Genomic DNA, 12,842 nt, shown 5'->3' with positions numbered 1-12,842 from the left:
AGGGGATTGTCTAAATGAGGTTTGGGGCGAGATGTGACTCACTTAGCTGTCAGGGGATTTACTAAGAGAGGTTGGGGGCGGGGTGTGACTCACCTGGCTTGCAGGGGATTGGCTGCAGAGGCATGGTCATCTGTGTGTCGGAGGTGACAGGTAGTTGCTGGTTGTTGGGGTGGAAGGCTGGGATCATCACGTAGGGCATGTTCACCTGCTATGACCAGGTCAGACAGAGGGCACAAGGTCAGTCACACCCAGAGTTACCCCAAAGTTACTTCAAAATGATATTATAAAAATAGCATGTAATTTATAAAGGACTCACCTGGATCTGCTGCTGAAGCAGGTTGATTTTGTGCTGCTGCTGGATCAGCTGCTGCTGCTGTTTGGCGATCTGAAATAAACCACACACAGTCGTTCTCTTCCTCTGCTCAGATGTTGCATGCTTTAACCAATAGTTGGGTGCCACGTCAGACTGTCATCGACTGACAGATTACTATAACATATGATTAGTTACAAAATACCTATCCAGGCATTTTAAGATATGGCATGAATCAGCAACGCCTGGGTGGAGGAACATGCCCATTAAAAACATATAGTCTAGCCCAGGTACACTCAGGTAAGACGAGGTAAACCCAGGTTAGGGGTCAGTGGCCTCCCAAGTGGCATAGCGGTCTAATGCACTGCATCTCAGTGCAAGAGGCATCCTTATAGTCCCTGGTTTGAATCCAGGCTGTATCACATCCGGCCGTGACTGGGAGTCCCATAGGGCTGCGCACAATTGGTCCAGCATCGTCAGGGTTTGGCCGGGGTAGGCATCATTGTAAATAAGAATTCTTCTTAACTGACTTGCCTAGTTAAATAAAGGTTAATAAAAAAATAAAAAAGTGTGCGTATTAGGGGTCAGAGGTCAGGATCACCTGTTCCTGCTGCTGTCTGGCCAGCTCCATCTGCTGCTGTTGTTTCTCCAACAGCAAGGCGGCCATGTTCCTCTGCTCAGAGTGGGCTCCCAGCAGCTGCTCCCTCAGACCACTCAGCTGGTTGATCATCAACAACAACTGCAGCTCCTTCTCTGCCAGAGACTCTGGAGTGCCTGAAAGAGCAAGAGCGCAAGATCATTTTTATTTGTTAATTGGCAGCTAAGCACTGATCATGTCACTAGCATACAAATTAAGACCCTAGATTTTATTGGAAAGGAGCATCAAGCTCATCACCATCCTGTAGCCTAAACTGCCCATGCTTTTCCAAATCGAATTGGAAGGACCACACAACATAACGAACAAATTGTCTGTCCACATTTATAAAATTGTACTGCCACTTTCTGGTTCCATCACACTTGTCGTGATTTTTTTTATATGGCATGAGTTTACACGCATGAAAACTGTGGTTAGAGAGAGAGAGAGAGATGAGTACAAACAGGATTATACATAGAGACCATTCGATATAGAGACAGACAGGCAGAGACTGACAGACAGATGGAGAGAGACAGGTAAGACAGAGCACTGATGGGCCAGTCAGTGGTGAGCAGTATAGATGAGGGATCAGGGATTAGCAGTAAAGGGGTCAGGGGTAAAAGGATGAGAGGTAAAGATGAGGGGTCAGGGCTTAGGGGTAAAGGGGTGAGAGCTCACCTTTCAAGTGATTGCCTCCCAGGAAGCTTTTGTCCAGAAGTTTCTCCCTCCAGTCGACACTCAGCAGCTTCTCTATGGTGGGCATGACTGCCAACAGGACACAGGACATGGATGAGTTTTTACTTTTTGTAACCTTGGGTTGTGCCGTGGCGGAGATCTTTGTGAGCTATACTCGGCCTTGTCTCAGGATGGTAAGTTGGTGGTTGAAGATATCCCTCTAGTGGTGTGGGGGCTGTGCTTTGGCAAAGTGGGTGGGTTTATATCCTGCCTGTTTGGCCCTGTCTGGGGGTATCATCGGATGGGGCCACAGTGTCTCCTGACCCCTCCTGTCTCAGCCTCCAGTATTTATGCTGCAGTAGTTTATGTGTCGGGGGGCTAGGGTCAGTTTTTATATCTGGAGTACTTCTCCTGTCTTTATCCAGTGTCCTTGTGAATTTAAGTATGCTCTCTAATTCTCTCTTTCTCTCTCTCGGAGGACCTGAGCCCTAGGACCATGCCTCAGGACTACCTGGCATGATGACTCCTTGCTGTCCCAGTCCACCTGGCCGTCGCTGCTGCTCCAGTTTCAACTGTCTGCCTGTGGCTATGAACCCTGACCTGTTCACGGACGTGCTACCTGTCCCAGACCTGCTGTTTTCAACTCTCTAGAGACAGCAGGAGCGGTAGAGATACTCTTAATGATCGGCTATTGAAAAGCCAACTGACATTTACTCCTGAGGTGCTGACTTGCTGCACCCTGGACAAACTACTGTGATATTATTATTTGACCATGCTGGTCATTTATGAACATTTGAACATCTTGGCCTGATATCTGTTATAATCTCCACCCGGCACAGCCAGAAGAGGACTGGCCACCCCTCATAGCCTGGTTCCTCTCTAGGTTTCGGCCTTTCTAGGGAGTTTTTCCTAGCCACCGTGCTTCTACACCTGCATTGCTTGCTGTTTGGGGTTTTAGGCTGGGTTTCTGTACAGCACTTTCAGATATCAGCTGATGTAAGAAGGGCTATATAAATACATTTGATTTGATTTGTTGATGTTGTTATTCAGCCACCATATTGTATGAAGAGACAGAGTTAAATGGTGTGTGTGCATGTGTCTGGGGTGCGTGCATGTTGAGTGAGTGAGTGAGTGAGTGAGTGAGTGAGTGAGTGAGTGAGTGAGTGAGTGAGTGAGTGAGTGAGTGAGTGAGTGAACACATGCGTTTGAATCAATATTTCAAAACAGATCTCAAGGTCTGCTACTTTGTAAGGATTTCAATAGGAAAGTACATTGTGTAAATCAAATCAAATGTATTTATATAGCCCTTCTTACATCAGCTGATGTATTAAAGTGCTGTACAGAAACCCAGCCTAAAACCCCAAACAGCAAGCAATGCAGGTGTAGAAGCACGGTGGCTAGGAAAAACTCCCTAGAACTCCCTCTCAAATAACTCCCTCTCAAATAAGAAAAACAGATATTTGAAATTCAATGTAATCCTGTAGCCAATGAATAGGAGCACAAACTTGAGCATACTGAGAGCTAAGGTAAACTCATCTAGCCTCCTCAGTCTTAATGTGATCCACTGAAAATCCTTCACATTTACCTCTATCAATGTTCAGGAGAGATCTCCAAAGAGCAATGTAATGATCAGAAACATATTACACTGGGGAGCAGACGAGGTGTACCATACCTTCGCTGACAGTGTGGTGCTTGTGTCCCTCTGGTCGGTGGTCGGACCCCCTGTTGCCCCCCTTCATCCCCACAGGACTCTGTCTGAGAAGCTGTTCCTTACCCAGAGAGACCTCCTACCAAGGACGGGGAAAAACAGGGTTAAGGAGAAAACTTACCAGAACAATTGTCAGTCTGTACAGAAGGGGGCCGTTCGATCGCCATTTGTTCACTTGCTGTTGGAGCAGTGTGTTATAGAGACCACCCGCCGGTGAGCGACTGACGGACATCATTTTTGCCCATTTCTACATGCAGAACTGGTTTGCACTTGTTTTGCAAATTACGGCAGGCAATCTGTTCAGAGGTGCTAAGTACTCTCATCCGGCAGACGCTTGACAATCCTACTGTCTGTCTGTGCGTTTAGAAAGCTAACAAACTGTAGCAAGCCAGCCTTTGATAAGCATACTACAACCAGATCTGTGTAAGTGTCTACAGTCGTGGCCAAAAGTTGAGAATGACACAAATATTCATTTCCAAAGTTTGCTGCTTCAGTGTCTTTAGATATTTTTGTCAGATATTACTAAAGTATAATTACAAGCATTTCATAAGTGTCAAAGGCTTTTATTGACAATTACATGAAGTTGATGCAAAGAGTCAATATTTGCAGTGTTGACCCTTCTTTTTCAAGACATCTGCAATCCGCCCCGGCATGTTGTCAATTAACTTCTGGGCCACATCCTGACTGATAGCAGCCCATTCTTGCATAATCAATGCTTGGCATTTGTCAGAATTTGTGGGTTTTTGTTTGTCCACTCGCCTCTTGAGGATTGACCAGAAGTTCTCAATGGGATTAAGGTCTGGGGAGTTTCCTGGCCATGGACCCAAAATATCAATGCTTTGTTCACCAAGCCACTTAGTTATCACTTTTGCCATATGGCAAGGTGCTCCATCATGCTGTAAAAGGCATTGTTCGTCACCAAACTGTTCCTGGATGGTTGGGAGAAGTTGCTCTCGGAGGATGTGTTGGTACCATTCTTTATTCATGGCTGTGTTCTTAGGCAAAATTTCGAGTGTCTCACTTCCTTGGCTGAGAAGCAACCCCACACATGAATGGTCTCAGGATGCTTTACTGTTGGCATGACACAGGACTGATGGTAGCGCTCACCTTGTCTTCTCCGGATAAGCTTTTTTCCGGATGCCCCAAACAAATCGGAAAGGGGATTCATCAGAGAAAATGACTTTACCCCAGTCCTCAGCAGTCCAAACCCTGTACCTTTTGCAGAATATCAGTCTGTCCCTGATGTTTTTCCTGGAGAGAAGTGGCTTCTTTGCTGCCCTTCTTGACACCAGGCCATGCTCCAAAAGTCTTCGCCTCACTGTGCGTGCAGATGCACTCACACCTGCCTGCTGCCATTCTTGAGCAAGCTCTGTACTGGTGGTGCCCCAATCCCGCAGCTGAATCAACTTTAGGAGACGGTCTGCACTGTGACTTCTTGGGACACCCTGAACCTTCCTTCACACAATTAACGCTCTCCTTGAAGTTCTTGATGATCCGAATAAATGGTGATTTAGTGCAATCTTACTGCAGCATATCCTTCCGTGAAGCCCTTTTTGTGCAAAGCAATCGATGACGGCACGTGTTTCCTCTGCAGGTAACCGAGTTGGACAGAGAAGAAGCTAATGATTCCAAAGCACCACCCTCCTTGAAGGCTTCCAGTCTATTATTCGAAACCTCAATCATATGACAAGTGATCTCCAGCCTTGTCCTCGTCAACACTCCACACCTGTGTAACAATGAGAATCACTGACATCATGCAGCTGTCCTTTTTGGCAGAGCGAAATGCAGTGAAAGCTTGGGGATCTCAGTTCTTCTGCATTGGCAAAGAGGCCTTGCAATTAATTGCAATTAATCTGATCACTCATTCATAAACATTCGGAGTATAGCAAATGCACATCATACCAAAGAGCAGCGACTTTGTGAAATTAAATATTTTGTCATTCGCAAACTTTTGCCACAACTGTATAGATGGGACTAACAGTGATCAGCACACCTAATAAACAAAATAATAGATGTAAAAGTATATAGAAATGGAGAGTTTCGCTCTCTACTGAGGGTGAGCGGGAAGAGGGAGAGTTCAGCTGTCTAAGACTCTCCGGTCTTGCCATTGGCTGATGTCCTGACCAATCACAGCAGGAGAGAGTGTCGGCTCAAGCCTTGGCTCCTCCCCCTTCTCCTCCAGACTCCTCCTCCTGCTTCACCACCAATGCCCACCATGCTGACATCACCTTGGCATGGAGAGATGCAACGCTGGGGGACTGGGCTCAACCATTCTGGAAAAAGGGAAAAGAGTGAATAATAGTACAGGTGAATAGATAGTCCATTACTGCATTAACTTTACTGCACATCTGAGCTGACCACACACACAGAGCGTGATCACCTTTATCTGTCTGCAATAGCTGTAATGAGACCATAAGCCTTTCCAGTTGGACTATCTCTGGGTCTGTGAACTTAGGTGTGGGTGTGTATATGGCCACTGCTTTGCATAAGGAACAGAGGACATACTGTGAACAAACACAACTGTACCTTTAGCTTGAAATCCTAGCTTCTAGTCTGGAGACATTGTATGTTCAGGAAAGTAATCATGACAAGGTAAAAGACTCACACACACCACACACACACCACACACACACACAACACCACACACACACACACCACACAACACCACACAACACACAACACACACACACACAACACACCACACAACAACACACACACACACACACACACACACACACACACACACACACACACATTAAAGAGAGAGATGAATGTAGTCAGATTGAGAGAGCAGCTAGAGAGAGAGAGAGGTTGAACCTTAATGAACTCTAAAACTCTCCGACTTGTGTTTTTTCCCCTCCTCCGCTGCAGGAGGAGAGAAAAACACGCCAGACAGGAGAACAAAACAAACAGAACACACAGGGCGAAAAGTGCACATATATACAGTACCAGTCAAAAATGTCATTCAAGGGTTTTTCTTTATTTTTACTATTTTCTAAATTGTATAATAATAGTGAATAAATCAAAACTATAAAATAACACATATGGAATCATGTAGTAACCAAAAAAAGTGTTAAATAAATCCAAATATATTTTAGATTCTTCAATGTAGCCACAATTTGCCTTGATGACAGCTTTGCAGTCTTGGCATTCTCTCTTTGCTTATTTAAGCTGTTCTTGCCATAACATGGACCTGGTATTTTACCAAATAGCGCCATCTTCTGTATACCAACCCAACCTTGTCACAACACCACTGATTGGCTCAAACACATGAATAAAGAAAGTAGTAACCAAAAAAAGTATAAAACAAATCAAAATATATTTAATATTTGAGATTCTTGAAAGTAGCCACCCTTTGCCTTGATGACAGCTTTGCACACACTTGGCATTCTCTCAACCAGCTTCATGATGAATGCTTTTCCAACAGTCTTGAAGGAGTTCCCACATATGCTGAGCACTTGTTGGCTGATTTTCCTTCACTCTGCGGTCCAACTCATCCCAAACCATCTCAATTGTGTTGAGTTCAGGTGATTACGGAGGCCAGGTCATCTGATGCAGCGCTCCATCACTCTTCTTCTTGGTCAAATAGCCCTTACACAGCCTGGAGGTGTGTTTTGGGTCATTGTCCTGTTGAAAAACAAATGATAGTGGGACTAAGTGCAAACCAGATTGGATGGCGTATTGCTGCAGAATGCTGTGGTAGCCATGCTGGTTAAGTGTGCCTTGAATTCTAAATAAATCAGACAATGTCACCAGCAACGCACCCCCACACCATCACACCTGCTCCTCCATGCTTCATGATGGGAACCACATATTCACAAAGACACAAAGACTCACAAAGACACAGCAGTTGGATCCAGAAATCTCAAATATGGACTCACCAGACCAAAGGACAGATTTCCACTGGTCTAATGTCCATTGCTCGTGTTTCTTGGTCCAAGCAAGTCTCTTTTTATTATTGGTGTAGTGGTGTCTTTGCAGCAATTCGGCCATGAAGGCCTGATTCACGCAGTCTCCTCTGAACAGTTGATGTTGCGATGCGTCTGTCACTTGAACTCTGTGGAGCATTCATCTGGACTGCAATTTCTGAGGCTGGTAACTCTAATGAACTTATCCTCTGCAGCAGAGGTAACTCTGGGTCTTCCTTTCCTGTGGCGGTCCTCACGAGAGCCAGTTTCATCATAGCGCTNGGTAACTCTAATGAACTTATCCTCTGCAGCAGAGGTAACTCTGGGTCTTCCTTTCCTGTGGCGGTCCTCACGAGAGCCAGTTTCATCATAGCGCTGATGGTTTTTGCAACTGCGCTTGAAGAAACGTTCAAAGTTCTTGAAATTTTCCTCATTGACTGACCTTCATGTCTTAAAGTAATGATGGACTGTCGCTTCTCTTTGCTTAACATGGACTTGGTCTTTTACCAAATAGGGCTATCTTCTGTATACCACCCCTACCTTGTCACAACACAACTGATTGGCTCAAACGCATGAAGGAAAGAAATTCCACATATTAACTTTTAACAAGGCACACCTGTTAATGGAAATGCATTCCAAGTGACTACCTCATGAAGCTGGTTGAGAGAATGCCAAGTGTTGGCTAAGCTGTCATCAAGGCAAAGTGTGGCTACATTGAAGAATCTAAAATCTAAAATAGATTTAGATTTGTTTAACACTCTTTTGGTTACTACATGCTTTCATATGTGTTATTTCATATTGTTGATGTCATCACTATTATTCTACAATGTCGAAAATAGTAAAAATAAAGTAAAACCCTCAAAACCCCCAAAATTTTGACTGGTACTGTATATACAGTTGAAGTTGGAAGTTCACACACACCTTAGCCAAACACATTTAAACTCAGTTTCACAATTCCTGACCTTTAATCCGAATAAAAATTCCCTGTCTTAGGTCAGTTAGGAACACTACTATTTTAAGAATGTGAAATGTCAGAATAATAGCAGAGAGAATTATTTATTTCAGCTTTTATTTCTTTCATCACATTCCCAGTGGTTCAGAAGTTTACATACACTCAATTAGTATTTGGAAGCATTGCCTTTAAATTGTTTAGCTTGGGTCAAACATTTTGTGTAGCCTTCCACAACAGGTTGGGTGAATTTTGGTCCATTCCTCCTGACAGAGTTGGTGTAACTGAGTCAGGTTTGTAGGCCTCCTTGCACACACACACTTTTTCAGTTCTGCCCACAAATGTTCTATAGGATTGAGGTCAGGGCTTTGTGATGGCCACTCCAATACCTTGACTTTGTTGTCCTTAAGCCATTTTGCCCAAACTTTTGAAGTATGCTTGGGGTCATTGTCCAATTGGTTGACCCATTTGAGACCAAGCTTTAACTTCCTGACTGATGTCTTAAGATGTTGCTTCAATATATCCACATCATTTTCCTGCCTCATGTCAATGATGCCATCTATTTTGTGAAGTGCACCAGTCCCTCCTGCAGCAAAGCACACCCACAACATGATGCTGCCACCCCGTGCTTCACGGTTGGATGGTGTTCTTCGGCTTGCAAGCATCCCCCTTTTTCCTCCAAAAATAACTATGGTCATTATGCCCAAACAGTTTCTATTTTGTTTCATCAGACCAGAGGACATTTCTCCAAAAGTACGATCTTTGCCCCATGTGCAGTTGCAAACCGTAGTCTGCTTTTTTATGGCGGTTTTGGAGCAGTGGCTTCTTCCTTGTGGAGCGGCTTTCAGATTGTGTCAATATAGCTCGTTTTACTGTGAATATAGATACTTTTGTACCCGTTTCCTCACAAGGTCCTTTGCTGTTGTTCTGGATTGATTTGCAACTTTTCGCACCAAGTACGTTCATCTTTAGGAGACAGAACGCATCTCATTCCTGAGTGGTATGACGGCTGCGTGGTCCCATGGTGTTTATACTTGCGTACTATTGTTTTGTACAGATGAACGTGGTACCTTCAAGCGTTTGAAATTGCTCCCAAGGATGAACCAGACTTGTGGAGGTCTACAATTGGGCAAGAATTTTTTTGATTTTCCCATTATGTTAAGCAAAGAGGCACTGAGTTTGAAGGTAGGCCTTGAAATACATCACATGTACACCTCCAAATTGACTCAAATTATGTCAATTAGCCTATCCGGAAGCTTCTAATGCATGACATCATTTTCTGGAATTTTCCAACTTAGTGTATATAAACCTCTGACCCACTGGAATTGTGATACAGTGAATTATAAGTGAAATAATATGCCTGTAAACAATTGTTGGAAAAATTACTTGTGTCATGCACAAAGTAGATGTCCTAACCAAATTGCCAAAACTACAGTTTGTTAACAAGAAATTTGTGGAGTGGTTGAAAAACGAGTTTTAATGACGTGATGTATATGTATGTATGTATGTATGTATGTATGTATGTATTATGTATGTATGTATGTATGTATGTGTGTATGTATGTATGTGTGGTGTGTATGTGTGTGTGTGTGTGGGTGAGAGAGAGACAAAAGCCATTGTTAGACGGAGGGAACAAAGAAGCCGGGACAATGGGCAAGAGACGGACAAAAGCCGCGGGCTGCAGGAAACAGTGCAGATAACAATGCCAGCGGAATGTGCCGACCGACCCGGAAAGAGGGGAAAATGCAGAGTGCATAGTGATTAGAGGTCCCCCATTCCCCCTTTCACATTATGTCTCTACACAAAGCCACCTGCCTGCCAGAAGCCAAGGCTCTAAACCTGAGAGTGAGAGAGTGAGTGAGTAGAGAGAGAGAGCGAGCTAATACATTCACCAATGGCTTTACAAGAGCTTTTAATGTGTTGGACGGGGAACTCTAGTTCTCAACCCCACAGATTACAAGCCATAGGGTGTATATATGAGGGGCGGGATGAGCTTTGTAAAGTCTGAACTTCCTGAACATAGAGGATGGGCAAATAATAACTCAAGAGACGCTAACGGAGTCGGTGCAGCCAGCTGGTTTCTTCATGCATCGCGCCGACAGAAACAAACATCTTTCTGGTAAGAAGAGGGCGGGGGGGTATGCCTTATGATTAACGAGACGTGGTGTGATCATCATAACAACACACAGGAACTCAATCATTCTGTTCACCTGATCTAGAACTCCTCACAATCAAATGTCGACCGCATTATCTACCAAGGGAATTCTCTTCGATCATAATCACAGCCGTTATATTCCCCCCAAGCAGACACATCGATGGCCCTGAACGAACTTTATCTGACTCTTTGTAAACTGGAAACCACACACCCTGAGGCTGCATTCATCGTAGCTGGGGATTTTAACAAGGCTAATCTAAAAACAAAACTCCCTAAATTCTATCAGCATATCGATTGTGCTACCAGGGCTGAAAAACCCTAGATCATTGTTATACTAATTTCCGCGACGCATATAAGGCCCCTCCCCGCCCCCCTTTCGGAAAGCTGACCACGACTCCATTTTTGTGATTCCAGCTACAAACAGAAACTAAAACAACAAGCTCCCGCGCTCAGGTCTGTTCAACGCTGTCCGACCAATCTGAATCCACGCTTCAAGACTGCTTCGATCACGCGGATTGGAATATGTTCCGCATTGCGTCCAACAACAATATTGACGAATATGCTGATTCGGTGAGCGAGTTCATTAGAAGTGCATTGACGATGTCGTACCCACAGCAACGATTAAAACTTCCAAACCAGAAACCGTGGATTGACGAGCATTCGCGTGAAACTGAAAGCGCGAACCACTGCTTTTAACCAGGCAAGTGACCGGAAGCATGACCGAATACAAACAGTGTAGCTATTCTCTCCGCAAGGCAATCAAACAGGCTAAGTCCCAGTACAGAGACAAAATCGAGTCGCAATTCAACAGCTCAGGACACAAGAGGTATTGTGCAGGGTCTACAGTCAATCACGGATTACAAAAAGAAAACCAGCCCCGTCGCGGACCAGGATGTCTTGCTCCCAGACAGGCTAAACAACTTTTTGCCCGCTTTGAGGACAATACAGTGCCACTGACACGGCCCCCTACCAAAACTGCGGGCTCTCCTTCACTGCAGCCGAGTGGAGTAAAACATTTAAACGTGTTAACCCTCGCAAGGCTGCAGGCCCAGACGGCATTCCCAGCCGCGTCCTCAGAGCATGCGCAGACCAGCTGGCTGGTGTGTTTACGGACATATTCAATCAATCCTTTATCCCAGTCTGCTGTTCCCACATGCTTCAAGAGGCACCATTGTTCCTGTTCCCAAGAAAGCTAAGGTAACTGAGCTAAACGACTACCGCCCCGTAGCACTCACTTCCGTCATCATGAAGTGCTTTGAAGAGACTAGTCAAGGACCATATCACCTCCACCCTACCGGACCCCTAGACCCACTCCAATTTGCTTACCGACCCAATAGGTCCACAGACGACGCAATCGCAACCACACTGCACACTGCCCTAACCCATCTGGACAAGAGGAATACCCATGTGAGAATGCTGTTCATCGATTACAGCTCAGCATTTAACACCATAGTACCCTCCAAACTCGTCATCAAGCTCGAGACCCTGGGTCTCGACCCCGCCCTGTGCAACTGGGTCCTGGACTTCCTGACGGGCCGCCCCCAGGTGTGAGGGTAGGTAACAACATCTCCACCCGCGCTGATCCTCAACACTGGGGCCCCACAAGGTGCGTTCTGAGCCCTCTCCTGTACTCCCTGTTCACCCACGACTGCGTGGCCATGCACGCCTCCAACTCAATCATCAAGTTTGCGGATGACACTACAGTGGTAGGCTTGATTACCAACAACGACGAGACGGCCTACAGGGAGGAGGTGAGGCCCTCGGAGTGTGGTGTCAGGAAAATAACCTCACACTCAACGTCAACAAAACAAAGGAGATGATTGTGGACTTCAGGAAACAGCAGAGGAGCACCCCCCTATCACATCGACGGGTCAGTAGTGGAAAGGTGGAAAGTTTTAAGTTCCTCGGTGTGACACATCACGGACAAACTGAATTGGTCCACCCACACAGACAGCGTTGTGAAGAAGGCGCAGCAGCGCCTCTTCAACCTCAGGAGGCTGAAGAAATTCGGCTTGTCACCAAAAGCACTCACAAACTTCTACAGATGCACAATCGAGAGCATCCTGTCGGCTGTATCACCGCCTGGTACGGCAACTGTCCGCCCACAACCGTAAGGCTCTCCAGAGGTAGTGAGGTCTGCAGAACGCATCACCGGGGCAAACTACCTGCCCTCCAGGACACCTACACCACCCGATGTCACAGGAAGCCATAAAGATCATCAAGGACAACAACCACCCAAGCCACTGCCTGTTCACCCGCTATCATCCAGAAGGCAGGTCAGTACAGGTGCATCAAAGCAGGGACCGAGAGACTGAAAAACAGCTTCTATCTCAAGGATCAGACTGTTAAACAGCCACCACTAACATTTAGCGGCCGCTGCCAACATACTGACTCAACTCCAGCCACTTTAAAAATGGGAATTGATGGAAATTATGTAAAAATGTACCACTAGCCACTTTAAACAATGCCACTTAATATAATGTTTACATACCCTAATATCATC

At 45.4% G+C, this 12,842-nt stretch overlaps 1 protein-coding gene across 2 annotated transcripts in view; it reads right to left on the bottom strand.

Annotated features, from left to right (window-relative positions):
- LOC111970028 (SRY-box transcription factor 13) overlaps positions 1–12,842 on the bottom strand; it is a 70,952-nt gene that overhangs the window by 27,568 nt on the left and 30,542 nt on the right. For both annotated transcript variants that reach the window (XM_023996510.2, XM_070445618.1), the window contains exons 2-7: positions 5,379–5,600; positions 3,292–3,406; positions 1,623–1,709; positions 912–1,084; positions 317–385; positions 94–208 (exon numbers count right to left, since the gene is read on the bottom strand). In XM_023996510.2, coding sequence (XP_023852278.2) covers positions 94–208; positions 317–385; positions 912–1,084; positions 1,623–1,709; positions 3,292–3,406; positions 5,379–5,435 — 616 coding nt within the window. In that variant the 5' untranslated portion in view covers positions 5,436–5,600. The remainder of the gene's footprint in view (positions 1–93; positions 209–316; positions 386–911; positions 1,085–1,622; positions 1,710–3,291; positions 3,407–5,378; positions 5,601–12,842) is intronic.

This window comes from Salvelinus sp. IW2-2015, linkage group LG11, assembly GCF_002910315.2.
Source record: "Salvelinus sp. IW2-2015 linkage group LG11, ASM291031v2, whole genome shotgun sequence".
Lineage (NCBI taxonomy): Eukaryota > Metazoa > Chordata > Actinopteri > Salmoniformes > Salmonidae > Salvelinus > Salvelinus sp. IW2-2015.
This window is presented reverse-complemented; position numbering and strand designations above follow the sequence as displayed.